This window comes from Trichogramma pretiosum, unplaced genomic scaffold, assembly GCF_000599845.2.
Source record: "Trichogramma pretiosum strain Unisexual culture from Peru unplaced genomic scaffold, Tpre_2.0 scaffold14, whole genome shotgun sequence".
In the NCBI taxonomy this organism is placed as follows: domain Eukaryota; kingdom Metazoa; phylum Arthropoda; class Insecta; order Hymenoptera; family Trichogrammatidae; genus Trichogramma; species Trichogramma pretiosum.
The window spans coordinates 167,555-183,237 of record NW_019641706.1 but is presented as its reverse complement, the minus strand read 5'-3'; the positions used below and the strand labels follow the sequence as shown (position 1 = coordinate 183,237).

The 15,683-nt window shown below is 39.1% G+C and overlaps 1 protein-coding gene across 3 annotated transcripts in view; it reads left to right on the top strand.

Annotated features, from left to right (window-relative positions):
• LOC106657049 (longitudinals lacking protein, isoforms H/M/V-like) overlaps positions 1-15,683 on the top strand; it is a 64,602-nt gene that overhangs the window by 38,378 nt on the left and 10,541 nt on the right. The window contains exons 5-6 of one of the 3 annotated variants that reach the window (XM_014378303.2): positions 10,240-10,290; positions 11,074-15,354. The exons of 1 other annotated variant lie outside the window; for it this stretch is intronic. In XM_014378303.2, coding sequence (XP_014233789.1) covers positions 10,240-10,290; positions 11,074-11,378 — 356 coding nt within the window. In that variant the 3' untranslated portion in view covers positions 11,379-15,354. Of the gene's footprint in view, positions 1-10,239; positions 10,291-11,073; positions 15,355-15,683 lie in introns of those variants that run through there. One more of the 3 variants, XM_014378304.2, reaches the window with a different exon arrangement.

Sequence of the window (15,683 nt, the reverse complement as noted above, 5' to 3'; positions counted from 1 at the left end):
CTGACGCTCGAGAGCGCGCGCGCGACAAGTACACTGGTGTATCGCCTTCTCTGGCCCATAGGATGGATCGAGTTATGATCATCCGAAGATTTTTAATACCACTATAGTAGTAGTAGTAGTAGCAGTAGTACGAGTGTCGCCATTTAACGTCAATTTAATGAAAAAAAAATTATACCTCTTTCTGTCTGTAAGTAGAGCGATGCTGTTGCTTTTTTCCACTCTTCAAAATTCTCGATTGAAACGGATACATATAAAAATGTAATTTGTTCGCTCGCGCGCTTGTTGCTTGATTTATACTTGCTCGCGCAGGATCGAGTGGCCATAAAAAAAATGTGCGTTACGTCAAACTTCAATTTTCATCTGAAAAAAACATTTCTGCTCGCCCCGTTCTCATCTTCTCTCTACTTGATATTTATGGGACACGTGTATGCGTATGCGTTTTGCGCGAGGGAAAGGGATAAAATATCTCGATAGGTGTAATTGTTGCTCTCGTTTTAGAGATAGAGCAACTATATTCAAATTTTCAATGTGGATATTTATTCGATAAATTTACGCCAGCGCGCCACGTTACAGGACTTATATTATTATGTATATGATTTATTCAACTTTAAAGGCCATTTTCACACTTGAATAAGTAAGTTAGAACCCCGCGTATACATGTGTATCTGTGTGCGTATGCGTAGGTGTGAACATGCTCGCTCTATAGTCGATATATGTGTATATAGTGCATCAGAGAGAATCCGTGCGCTCGTGAGACTTTTGCCTCTCTCGCACATGCCTCGCTCTCTCTCTCTCTCTCTCGCCTGGTTCATTATGCAGAGCCAAAGTAACGCTGTGCAACGTGCGCACAAGAAGACGCCAACGACGACGACGACGTCGACGACGACATTGGCAGTGGCGGCAGCGTTGATGGTGTGCGGTGTACTGCTGTAGTGGTTTAACTCTCTCTCAAGCTCTCTCCTCTCACTCTCTCCTCCTCTTACACTGCTCTCGGTCTATCTCTCTTTCTCTCTCTAGCTCTCGTTCATTTTCCATTAGCTTTTGCTTTGTGCGATCAAAATAGAAAAATTTTACAGGACAACGTGTAGGTTGGGTGGGTTGTTCTATGTGCTAGGCTACGTGTTGTATGTGTGTGGCAAGAGGCAACCGTACACGCGGCGATATATATATATATATATAATACTTTTAGGTAGTCGAGCAAAGTGGTCGGCTGTGCTAGCGAGCGAGTGAGAATGCACGATTATCATTTTTGACCTCTTTGATGTAGAGATGCAAGAGAGGAGAGAGAGAGAGAGACAGAGTTTGGGTGACGAAACAATTTATATGGAAATTCGTTTTAGCGCCCAACCTGCTAATTCTGATTGTTATTGTTGGTCGTAACTCGACGTCCTGCGGGGGTTAAAAGATGACGAAAACTACGAGGTTGTTTCGTCGAGAGCAGCGGCAGCAGCAAGCGCTTTATGAAAAAAGAAAAAAAGAGCAAAATTGATTTTCAGGGACGCGACTCGACCTAATGGTTTGGCAGTCGCAAAAAATTGACCGAGAAATTGAATATTTGCGGGTCCTGGACTGGCACCGCACACACACACACACACACACAAACTCTTTTAACGTCCCGCTCTCTTACTACCGCTGCTATACTATATACGACAGCCGAGAAAAAGTGCTTTTGGCTCTATCTTTCTCTTTCTATCTTTCTCTCTCCTGGCCGAGGGTTAAAGGTCCCGCGCGCAACACACAGACAAAGGCCAGACAAACATATCAGGCTCTGTATATAAGAGAGAAAGAGAGAAGGATTATACTCGCTGAACGCGGGTGCATTATGCGAGAGCGGCGCGCAGTGGTAGTCGTCTCCTTTCTCTCCCTCATATAATACGACTCTCGACGACGCGCAAATGTGTTCATGTGTGTGTGTGTGTGTGTGTGTGTGTGCGTCGTTGGCGCGCGCGTACGTACGCACTGCGTAAGGGAGTGATCGATTGTGGACATGTGTACCCCGTGTGCAATGCACATACGCGCGCATATTATAAAGGGGAGGAAAGCAGCAGCAACAGCAGCAAAGGAGAACGGGGAGAGGAGGACGCGCTTGGGGACTTACCATATAAATGCAGCAGCACGGCCTGCTATTGAGTATGTGTTCACGTGTGTATGTGCCGGTGTTCGGCGCGAAGGGGGAAAATTTTTTCGATGAGAACGAGAGAGAGAGAGAAAGAAAGAAAGAGGCTGGCTAACTGGCTAGCGCGTCGTCGTATACTGCTATATATAGGCAGTGCCGTGCGCGCGCGACTAGTTAGAAAAAAAAATCCAGGGGGGTTGGGGTGGCTTCATCTGTTCTCCAATGATTCTCTCTCTTTCTCTCTCAACGCTCCGGTTCTCGCTCTGCGATGCTCGTCTACTACCGTGTACCTGTGTGTAAACTGCGTATACCAGGCCGCGTGCATCGTTCATCCTTTGTTTTTATTTCTTCTCTCTCTCTCTCTCTCTCTCTCTCTCTCGCTCTCTTCATTGTTTTATATATTTTTTTGCTTCTTCATTAATAAACTCCGTTCGCTCTCGCTCTCCCTCTCTCTCTCTCTCTCTCTCTCTCTCTCGGAGCTTTACATTGTGTAAAAACGATGGGAAATACCGAATGCTTATTAAGCGCCTCAATTTTTCCGCGATTATAAATGCCGGCGTGCGCCGATAGAGAGGAGGAGCAGGAGGAGCCGCGGGAGGAAAACTCGTTTGCCTTGGGATGAGATTGGAAAACTCGACGTTTTATACATCATTATCGTTATTGCTCGCTCGTTCGTTCGCGCGCCGGCGCTCGACGCGCTCCGTGTAAACACATCGAGGCGCTCGATATTATGCACTTGTACGCTAGAAATCGCTGATCTCTGCCCGACAGCCTCGCGCGTTACTATACTACTGCGCTTGATGTACCGTCATCTGTTGGGAACACATATCATAATATCCGCTCTTCGCTGGCCGGCGGCTGCTGCTGCTTCATGTCAATACCTTTATCCGAATCACTTCTGCTATAATACGATAAAAAATCCTTATTAATTTATTTTGCGTAATACGCGCACAGCATCTTCATCATTTGCGCAGCGCTCTGTAAAATATTTTCTCGTCTCGCTCACTCGAGACGTTACGCTGCAGTCGAGCACACACTCATACATATACACATATGTGTGTGTACCGTATACGTACAGGAGAGAATGAGAGAGAGAGAGAGAGAGAGAGAGAGAGTAAAAGAAAGAAGCGAGAATCGCATAGACCGTTAAACCAAGCGTTTCGCAAGGGGTGTGTGCGCGTCGCACGAAAGAATATTCATTCACCCTCCTGCGTATGTTACACTTTAACTACCAATCTCTTTCTCGACGCTGCTCTCGCTCTTGCTCTCTTCTCCTCTCGCTGCTTCTGGTACGCGCACACGTGTGTGTGTATCCGTATACGTGTACGTAACACAACGACGATTCGTCAGACAAAAAATTGCCCGTATGCGTAGTCGTCGTAGCTTTCTCCCTCTCATTTTTTCTCCTGTGCACTTACACATAGTACACACACACGTTTTCAGTGCAGTTCTCGCACAAAGTATGCATACGCGCCGCGCGAATTTATATATTCATAATTTCACGTTGCGTGTCTTGGGCACCACCTATGTATATCCACAACTGTTTGTCGTAAGCGCGTGTTGTACTCACGATCTCGAAGTGAAAGACAAAAAATGAAAAAATAAAAAGCACCGCTCCAGAGAGAACAAGAGATGCCTTATATGACGGGTGAAAAACAGGATTCTCTATGACGGGCCAGCAGCAGCAGCGGTGTAACGATTTATTGTCAAGCTAGTTGCGAGAGACACACGCGCGAGTGGGTCAATCTCTTATAGTGTCGCCATCTCGCTACACTTTGGCACATATTTTCTCTCTCTTTCGCCTTTTTCCTTTTTTTTCGTACGTTCGTTCGTTCACTTTGCTTCGATATCCTTCTCGTTTCTCCTCCAATCTCGATGGTTTCCACCCTCTCTCAACGAGGCGAGCTCTGACGCGCACCCTTCGTTCAACAGATGTCACTAAAAGGAAAAGGCATTGAAACTTTTTCCCTCTCCTCTCTCTTTTCTTTTTTTTTATCTCTCTCTTCTCGGTTTTATATATAGGATGCATACGAAAGTTTCGTCGAGAGTGTCTCTCTCGCTCTCTGTCTCCGATACACGTTAAATGCATATCTAAAATCATAAAAGTATAAACACTGACTTTGCGCGATCGTTATGCACACACATTAGGACCACCGTGTCTGTCTGTCTGTGCATGTGTGTGTGTGTGTGTGTGTGGCTTCTCCGGGCATACTTGGTACACTCTCGCCCATTTCTCCCGCTTTCTCTCTCTCTTACTCGCGCTGTTTATAGAAGCTCTATTTTACTGTTGACTTAGAATCGACTCTACAACCCAACGCAGTAGTTCATCTATCTCTGTGGTACAATAAAAGTAAATCTCTGTCAGCAGAGCTCAAATACACGGTTAATCGAGTTTCTGGCCTCTTCTCTTCTCGCGTTCTTCGCCCACCTCCTTCAGCTGCTCCTCCTACACACCTCCTCTCTTCCTCATCTTTCTCCTCCTCCACTTGCTTCGTAAGCTCTCTCGTGCAGACTTGCGCGATATATATGCATGTGCACTCGATAAAGTGTACGAAATTATTATTAAATGTTCAATCGTTCGATCTTGATCGAAAGCGACGAGAGACATTTTTCTTCTTTAACACGCGTTAAAACGGGCGTAAACGCGCGAGCGCGTGTAACGTGGTGCCAATTTGTAAACGCGGATGCGCACCGCCTCGCAGCGCGTGCCCTTTGAAGAGACTAACAATCATTCCCTTTTCGAGCTTATCCAAGCACAAATACAACATTTCGATATTTACTTTGATATATCTTCGTTCGCGCGCGTGGTTTCTCTGACTGCTGAAGCTTCGCCTGTTACCTTTTTCTCTTTCTCTCTCTCTCTCTCTCTCTCTTCATTTGAATAAATTACACTGTAGATTGCAGTTTTTCACTCTCGCAATTTCTTTACAGTCGATCGATCAATTGAGAGAGAGAGAGAGAGAGAGAGAGAGAGAGAGAGTTTCTTCGCCTTTTTTTCTTTCTCTCTCTTATTTCGTACCCTTTAGATCGACTTCTCTCTACCTTATTCTCTGGTTTCATTTTTTTCCTCCTTTTTAGCTTTATTTCTTCATCTCCAAGCGTAAGAGCGTAAAAGAGTAATTATAAACCGCGCATCTATACATGCTGTTCTGTGGAGGTAGCAGTTTTTTTCTTTCATTCGCTTCGTTTTGCTTAATGTCGATTTTTTCATTTTTTTTACTCTTTCATTCAACGAGCGTTGGCATTACTTTCCCATTTTTTTCTCTTTCTAGCCGTGTAAGTGTATTTGCGCAGCGAGCTTACAGCGATAATGCTTGTATACTTAATTAACTATTGAATTAAATGCGATAATAATCAATGACGAAGTTTTACTAAAATAAAAAGTTGATGCGTGGCACGCAAAGTTCGGAGTACAAAGGTTAAATTTCCACGGTCGCTCGTACTGATACGCAGCTGCCTTTTAATAAAAGTCTGTGTGTCTGTCTCTCTCTCCCGGCCTCATTCGATTATTTACTCTGTAATCCTAGCCGAGAGGGAGCAGCAGCAGCGAAAAAGGACGAATGAATTGTGAGGAGAAGCGACAGATTTTATGAAGAAGAGAGCAAATATGATAGGCTGCCGCTGCACGACGCGCGCGAGCAAAGATCAGTCTTTACCTAGGAGTCATGTAACTGTATACGAAATAAATCGCTCATGCACTCACTTATCTCGAAATTCAGCCTTTTGATGGATATACACACGGGCTCTATATTCCGGTGCTGCTACTGCTACTGCTGCCGCTGCTGCTGCTGCTGCGCGCATATAACTTGAAAATTACATCCCAAAAGTTAGATGAAAAATATCCTTTGAGCTGCAAGAGAGAGAGAGAGAGAGAGAGAGAGGTATATATATAAAAAAATACTCGTAGCAACGGTAGCGCAGCGAACGGCTTTTATGAGCGATATAGATGTTGTATATTGGTTCTTATAAGGACGAAATATTTGTCGACGAGGATGAGGATTTAAAAACGCGAACTAGCTCTATGAGAGACATTTCCCATTTTTTTTTCTATTTTTTTCCTCGTCGTCTCTTTTTGGTCGATCGATCGAAGTGCATTTTTGAAACGTGCTTTTTTTTTTTGTCCTTTCGCATAAAATACGAGATTATCATGTATAGTAGTGGCATGTGTGTACAGAGACGTGATAAAAATAAAATGTAATTTTTTTAACTCATCTAATCTTTATGTAATCACTCCATAAAATCCACAATATACACAGCAGCGAAGAAGAAAAAGTTGAAGGACAGCCGACGATACTCTTCTTCTTCTTTTTTTATTTATATAACTTAGATTGCCTTTATGCAACAAGAAAAAGGTATTTATTACCTTTTCATAATTAATACTATCCCTCCCCACCATCACCGCCACATCGTTCGTGCCTCGGCCCGAGAGTTTCACGTTTCGCACGTTAATGTATGCTGTGTGAGCCGTGCTGTGCTGCTGCAGAGACACGTGCCAACATATAAGTAATAATCACGAGACCGGTTTTCATCGGAAAATTCAAAGCTGCTGCTGAAAACCTTGAAAAAAAAAAATAGAAGAAGAACTGAGAAAGAAAAAACGAGCAATAATAAAATTACTTCGGAATCGAGAAATCGACCGGCGTAATCACGTGGAAAAGTTGCTATGCTTTTCTTTTTTTTTTTTTTTTACTCTCTCTACTGCAACCCTTTCCAATCGCGCGCGTGAAGCCAGAAAAAAAAACTATTCCGCAGCAATACTGTTTTGATAGTCCTTAAATTGGATTTTCACCACATCGCGCGTAAACACATATAAATGCTATATAACGTGTGCATGAGTGTGTGTGTGTGTTATATGTACGCTGGAAGAAAAACATCTGTTAATCACGAAGTTTTTCCGTCTCGCGATTGTTGCACACATATAGCCACGGCAACAGCATCAGCGGCAGTGACGGCCGCCACCACTCTCGAGGCTTTAATTACCAGTAGTTCACGAGCATGCGCGCATTCGTACATACGTACACTTTGGTGGTATTTGTGTGTTGTTTATGTGTGTACGTGCATACGAAATATGCGCGCACCTAATAATGCACTCACACAGGATTTTGACGTCGAAAAAGACAGAGAAACGACGACATTTGGCGTCCCTTGTGAAATGCCCCGCGCGCAGAGCAGAGCAGAGCAGAAAGCAGAGCAGAGCCCGCGCGCATCAAATTAAACTTGTAATTTTCAACTCTATGGACCCTGCACGCGACACCGAGACGTGTACATATAATACAGTTTTGCGATTTAAGTATTTAAGTAACTTCTTTACTCTACTGTATTTGTGCGCGCGATGCAGATGTGTGCGGCGCAGCGCAATGCATTAAGCTCTGTGCAGTGTGTAGATGTATGCGTGTGCGCAAGGTAGCATGTCAAACACAACACAGGAATCTTCTGCCAGTGAAATCGAATAAATTAGATGAAAAAAAGTAAAAAAAAATAAATCAACATTTTCCCCTGTAATTTTAAGTGTATAGCAAGAGAATGACAAGTTAAATCGCACGAAGAGCGATGGCAAGTAAGAATAGATAAGAGCGAAAGTGTGCTTTACCTTTTTCTTACTTTTTTCTTTTTTTACTTTACTTTTTATATATAAACCGTCATTCGAGCTTTCGTGCATAAAGTAAAATATAATAGCGAAGAATGTGCGTGTGTACGAGAAAGAAAGAGCGAAAAAGAGAGAGAGAGAGACAGCTTTGGTTTGTTACTGCAGTGTACCTTGAGATATTATAAAAGTGCAAAGGAAATCGTCTCGTTTCCTTTTTTGTTGTGCGCTACGAGAGCTCTGCGATGGGGATCTGTAAAAATGCCTCTCTTAAAAGAATATCTATATATATATATATATAAAAAGATGTGTATAGTATATATAGCAAAAAAAAGGAAAAAATAACTGAAACTTGTACAGAGCTATTGTGTATAGGGCGTCTGGCATAAAGCACGAACACTGCCTGCCTAGAAGAATTTTTTCACCATATTTAGATATATACATACATATAATAATATATAAAATACACGTTATATATAAATAATTGCAGCGTATTCTTCGTTTCTCTTTTTTGTCTACTTTTTTTTTTTACTCTTTATATGATGGGTTTCTGTCTCTCTTCTTATTCTTCTTTTTTTTTTTGCTAAGTACAAATTTCTATACTCCTATCAATGATAAGGAATTGTCGCTCAAAGGACAATCGAACATATCTCTCTCTCTCTTATAACCACTAATTATTGGCTAATACGATATCGTGTAAATACAAAAAATTGTGATTAATTCACGTTTTATATTATCTACTTTATCTAACACCTAAAAATTACAATAAAATAATCTAACTGTTGGGCAAGAGAAATTTTACAATGTAAATATTATATAATAAGTTCAGTTGGTGATAAATAAATTGTTGCATTCGTAGAAACACATCGATTACCAAAGTCGGATGTAAAAAATTTTCTTATGCATTAGATTTTTAATAATTATAACGAACAACACTTCTTCTACCTGCTCTCTCTCTCTCTCTCTCTCTCTCTCTCTCTCTCTCTCTCTGTGTTTCTCCTGTATTTTTCTTTTTGCCAAGTGCTCCGTGTCGAGCGAGAGAGATCATGAGCGCCTTCGTTGCGCCGAGCATATTTCCACCAGCCTTTGCGAGTCGACTAGCGGTTGATAGTAGTTATAAACCGCGGCATAGCATATACACGTAACGTACGGTACTTGGTCGAGCCAGCGCGCGAACTGCATGGCTTTGCTGCAGCGGCAGTTTTTCCTCGCTTCGTCGTTTTGCTTAGCTGCTGCTGCTGCATCGTAACTTCGGTTTCGAAGGTTCCTCCTAGCGCACACATACACATCTCAGCGCCATCTATTGGCTCGCGAACTTAAAGAATTGGCAAATGTACATCGCGCGCGCGCCTAGATATGCACGTGCAATCATATAAACGTCGTGATGCATACGCGCGTATGTATGCACCGGTGAATATTTGCGCTTTTCCATGTGTTTGCGCACTCGTGTGACGCTCGGCCGTTCTCGCGCGCGCGCGTACACGGACGAAATGAAGTGCCGTGCCTCCATTTTCTCTTCTCTTCAATTTTTTTTTTGATACTTCTACTTCTCTATTTCGTTTCGGTGCATGTATTACTGTATGCAGGCGCGCGTACGGCAACCGAATATTATTACGCGTACGTACACACATACACACCAGTCAAATGCAATAAAATCGTCGTTCTCGAATCGCTGCAGTTATATTTCATACTCGTGAGCAGCGAGCAATATAAACACACGTACACGCATACATACACACACCGAAGTACTACTCTGCACACACACACATAGACATAGAGAGGCGTACTCACTCTCGCATATACCTAGATGCGAGGCAACAGCAGCGTCGGATGTCGGCCGAGCGTCGCTTCTCCTTGGCTTGGAATTTTGCTCTCTCGACTGTAAATTTCATGTTCAAGATCCACATAATATATACCTTATAGCTTACACTGCTGCACACACAATCGTGTACTACACACAGACACGCTCGCGTTTGCAATGGTGCATCTTGTGTACGTCGACGACACGCGGCTGGCTTTTACACGGATCTCTGTGTCTTTTTCTTTTCTCTCCTGTGCATAAAAATATGCTCTTTCTCTCTCTTTTTTAATACCTCTAAGCGTCTCTTCTGTGCTTGCGACGTCGATTGAATGGATTTTGGATGATCATCACGATAATTAATTATATTATCGCTATTGTGAACTCATACTAAACACATTTCTCAGTCGGGAAAAACAACAAACGTTCAATTCAGAATTGCCAGACCTTCAATAACGCTACATTACTCTTTTTAACTCTTCAAGTGATTTGTTCTTTATAAAGCTCTATGCCATTTTAATTTAGCTCGTGAGCACAGTTATTCTGTTTTTTTTTATTCATCGTTATTAACAACACTTTTTTTATTCGATAATTTTTATTTATTTATTTTTTTTTTTGACAATTTTTTTATCACCAATTATCATTTTTTTAGGACAATATAATTTGTTTTGTTAATTTTATTTTACCAAAAAATTAATTCATCACCGTTTATTTTTTCATGGAAATCTATTGGATATATAGTGACGAGGCACCTTGAAAGAATCTACGATCCCTCTCCCCGTGATAGTGCTTGTAATTAATTTTTTTTTATCTTTTTCATTATTACACATATCAATTTTTTTTTGCGTTGAGAGAAAAGTGAGCTTAATTTAAATATTTAACTATTGTTTTTGTGAAAAACATGTTGTTAATCAAATTGTTCATAAAGTTCAATCGAGCATTATTCATTACAATACGTAGTTCCATTTACATAAATCTTTGTCAAAGTCTTGTCGTTGAAAAAATGAACAATACATTTTATTAATGAATTGAAAATGGAAGATAGTAATTGAAATCACTTCTCTCTCATCGTTACATTTTCACAACACACACCATCAAAATTTATCATACGAGATTTGTTTTGTATTATTTTTCTGTTGAAACAAAATTGTTTACACTTAAAAACTTGACTCAGATACTCTTAAAATTATCTTAAAAAAAAATTAAAAATTAATAACGCGCTTCGTCAGTTGCGTCGCGATAAATAACCAAAAAAAAAAACTTGAACGATTTTAAACGATTAAGCTCGAGAAAATCTTCCCAAAGAATAGTTCAAATCTCAATAAAGAAAGTAGCGAAGTTGAAATCAAAGAGTGCCGCAAAATCGCAGTTCATTAAATTTTGTTACTTCAACTTCGCTATTTTCCTCGTATCATAATTAAAAAAAAACACGAGAAAAAACGCGATGGTGCGTGGTTTAGAAAAAACAAAAAAAAAAAANGATGGTGCGTGGTTTAAAAAAAAAAAAAAAAAAAAAAAAACTAAAAGCCTTAAAAAAACGAAAAATTAGTGACTTGTCTTGTGTTGATGTTGCAGGTTCTAAAGCCTGGCACATGCGGCTGACCTTTGACAAGGTGCCAGGCAGCTGCAACCTACACAGGTGCAAGATTTGCGGCAAACACGTGACGCACATCAGGAACCACTACCACGTCCACTACCCCGGCAGGTTTGAGTGTCCTCTCTGTCGTGCCACTTACACGCGCAGCGACAATCTTCGCACGCACTTTAAATTCAAACATAGCGCAGAGAGCGAAAAAAACGCCGACACGAAAGACCACGCGAACGCTCAGTTGCAACTCGCCGCGACGGCGCATAACGACACCATGAACACGCTCTCCTAAGGCCGTCTTCTTCTCCGTGACCGACGCCGTCGCCGACGACGCCTCATGCTACTACAACAACAACAACAACAACAACAAAAACACAACAACAATCATGGTAGTAGTAGTGCTCCTCTGAGCGTTAACGTCGCGGCGGCGCTAGGCGGTGCTGATCATCGTCGTCGTGCAACGTCGTCGTCGCTGCTAGTAGGCGCGTCGTCGTCGTCGTTGTCGTCGCCCTCCTCGCCGTCATTGCCGTTGTTGCCGCTTCCTCCGCCGCCACCCTCGTCGTCGTCGTCGCCGTCGTCGCCTTCGTCGTCTTCTTCGTCGAGCTGCTACAACTATCATAACTACTACTACTATTATTATTACTACCATCAGTACTTCGGTGCGTGAGGAAATAACATAACAATTATCCGAAAGAAAAATAGAGAATGATTAAAAGAAAAAAAAAAGAAAGAAAGAACCTTGTGCGATTGACGAGAGTGAAATACCAAGTATGGACGAATGCGTGCGCGATGATTACTCAATGGTGCTCGATTCTCCAAGATAGAGATCGAGAACGATATTAATAGTTTTTTTTCTTAACATAAGAAGACTATTCAGGGGGCTCATCATTGAATTTTAATCGTGATCTATTGAAGATTTATTTTGTTTGTTTTTTAATGATATTATTTTATATATCTTGCACACGCGCGCACACATGCAGCAATCATGATATTTTCGAGCCCAACGGCTCGTTGCAAACAACCAAATCACCAAACAGATTCTCAAATCGTTGTTGGGCTCAGTCTCTCTCTTTCTCTCTTTCTCGACTTTGTCGATTGGGACACGCTGGTCCCGAGTACACAATGTGATATTTGATTTATTGTATATTGTATAGAATGTATTGTATATTGAATATTGATATGCGTGATGTGCCTATTTAAGCGTATGTCAATCGAGACATCAATATTTGAAGCGTGACCTATACGAGCGAAATATCGAGCACTGTTGGTCTTCATCGGGTCTCCTCCTGGCCGAGCTAGTAGTCAGAGTCCGATTCGTCCTTCTTTAGGCGGCAAGTCTGCAAGTTCCGCGCCAAAGGCGAAAGCTTTTAAGAACGTGTACGCGCGAAAAGCTGCGCTTAGTTAGGAATTTTTCTTTCATTACTTGGTATTTCTTTCCAACTGCGTTGATTCCTGTTGTCCCAAGCGGAGAAGGAGTGATTGTTTGTTTTTCGAGTAAGATGAAAATGTTTTTAGAATAGCAATAGTGGAAAAGCGAACCGTATAAATAAGGATGCATTTAATTGTTGTATTTGGATTGATTATATAGTTTTTGTTATTGCTGTAAAGCCGGTTCGCGAAGCGCTGTTGCCAAAATAAAAAGTAGCAGCGATTATCAATCGATTGATCGCTGCTATTTTTCTTAATTATACACACTTAGGTAGATAGAGTTTTGTCAATTTTTTTTGAGCTTTTGTGATCTAGGTAGTAGTAGGAGAAAAAAAATGCGAGAGTCAAAATCTCGATGAAAATCTAATCGAGGAAAATAATTTTCTCTTCTTTCATTTTGACGCGAACATTAAATATGTAGCCTTCGGCGAAGACGATAAGAGACGTAAGTAAGAAGCGGAGAACGCAATATATCGGGAGCAAACTTGGTGCCAATTCCTCTCGGTTGCACTTCTAAGTTAGAAACTTAAATATATTTACTGGGGATTTGAAAGTGAATAAGTTGTCAGATTTTTATATATAAAAAAAAAGAATTAATTACTAATATAAATCGTTATGTGAAGAAATCAGAAAAAAGCGAAGTAATATATTAATTATTTATATTAATGTTCTTAACAGTAGGTTAACATTCATTTTCTCGTGCAAATACACAAGTTGAGCTGAGTACATTTTGTTTTTGCTAAAACTCAAATCTAAACTTTATATTACATAGTCGCTGTGGTTATTGGCTTTCGGTATCGTAACATACAAATAAAATAACTTTTTGCAGTTAATTTTCATTTGTTTGTACTTCTGATACTTTGAAAAACTGCCACAAAATTAATCAATTGAGATATAATCTGCTCAAATAGATTTCAGCTTGAAAGGAAATTTCAGATTATGACAAATTCGCACAAGTTTGGAAATTTGTAAATATTTTCATTTAAAAATGATAGAAAAAGATGACATATGATTATGAATAAATTAATAAGAGTTAGCAAATGAAAGTTGAAACAATCACGGGTGTTATTCGCCTAGCAACGAATTTTAAAACTACGCTTTGTTACTTTTTTTGTATTTGCGTATGTTTTTTTAGATGATTCATCTTTCAGACATTTGAATTATTAGTAATTTAAACTATAATTTGAAAGTTGTCAGTAAAAAAACATTGATGCAGTTTTTTATATAAAAAAACGATAATAGTAATGAAATAACCGCTTAGATTCTTACGTTAAATATTATGGATAAAACATTATGTTGACTGCACACCGCAAATAATAGTGGAAATGAAGAATAATAACATTCCACGACCGGGGACTTAAATGTGCGTATATAGAAGAACACCGTTAATATACAAATGGTTTCCGTTCTAATTGTCTATTGGAAGATGACTTATAGTAATATATTTTATACACCATGTAATCAGAAGCTATTTAAAGAAAAATAACTTATTATTGGTTGGCGATAGAGTTATTTTATCGACAGAATATCATTTTATCTAAGGGGAGGTTAAACTTTATAGTCACAACATGTCGTTGCACGTTGATTTTTATAATTATTAATATTTTGTTCAACTTCCATCGGTTAAGGTGCAATCCGTTGTTTTTGTTTATATATTTTTTCTTAAAGATTAATTTATTGAATATTATATATTACATTTAAAAGACAAAATAATAGTCACACACATACATAATTTACACTTACATTATTACACGAAGAAAAGCATCATCAAAGCTTTTTTTGTTATTGTAGATGATAAAAAGCGCGATTAATGTATATGTTCGTGGTTGTTATAGGTCGTCAGTGCGGGTACCGAATTCTTAAAAAGTTGACGAAAAAAATTGAATTTTCTAAAGAGGGAATAAATCATGTTAACGTGCAGCATCTTCAAAAGTAGATTCATTGAAAAAAAAATTATTTTGTCATTGTTTTATATTCTTGATCCAAAAGATTTAGTACATTTGAAGTTAAATGTATTCGAAAAAACCCACTTCTCTCTGCACACTTTTTAAATATCACCTATCCAAAAAAAAGTATGCTAATCAACTAAAGCGTAATAGTACATGTAGGAGTATCGAAAGAAATTGTGGATATAAATTAATTAATTACTAATGCTAAATAATTGACAGAACAGATTTTATTGAAATATTTATTGCGCAGATTCTTATTCGCTAATCCCTTTATATACAATATATATTACAAATTGGATTTATTTTATTTTATGTTACCGTTTTAATGATTTTATATAAACTGTTGTTACTGGTTGACGAGAATATAAAATGATAAAAAAAAGGATTTATATTAATAATAATTATAATTACTCATAGACAACAGCTAAACCCATCTATATTGCTTTTTTGTGCTTACACTTAGATAAACACTTATATTTCTTTACTTTTGCATAAATTCTAAATTATATTGTATTTTTTATCATTGTAAATAATTCTAAGTAAAGTAAGCGCAAAAATAATCAGGCAATGTCGATATTTTTTGCAATATTAATGAATTACATTAAAGAATAATGAAAAAGAGTAATAATTTACCGTTACGCACCACATGAAAGGCCTATGATCTTGACGCGACTTAGGATATGCAGAAAGTCATACTGCACTTTTTGTAGTATCCATTAAATTTTTTGTGCAATGTTGATTAATTTACGTAAATGTATAGCTTTAATATTTCGTTATTTCTTTTGCCGACAATAAAAAATAATTGACTAATTGAATATGAACCGCAAGTCAATATCAACGCTCATTGCTCCCTTATCAGCAATACAAAGGAATGTATAGTACGGCCGTGTGCTTTTATTCATTCTTTTTATTTTATTGTAATTATTTGTGTAATTATGGACATTCATTTATTGTACTGCAGCCCTTATAATTATTATTTACTTATAAGAGAAAAGCAAATATTATTGTCGTTTTTTATTATTACTTATACATTTACGCTACTTGTATATTTTTAGAGTTTATCGCCGATATATTATATATCTGTCTGTTTTTCTCTTTATATTTTAAAGAAATAACAGAAACGAATCGCTGAGCGATTTACGAATTCATCTTAAAGAAACGAATTTAACGTTCGTATTAAAGTCTTTTTTGCTTACTTAATGGAAGAAAGTATAGATAAA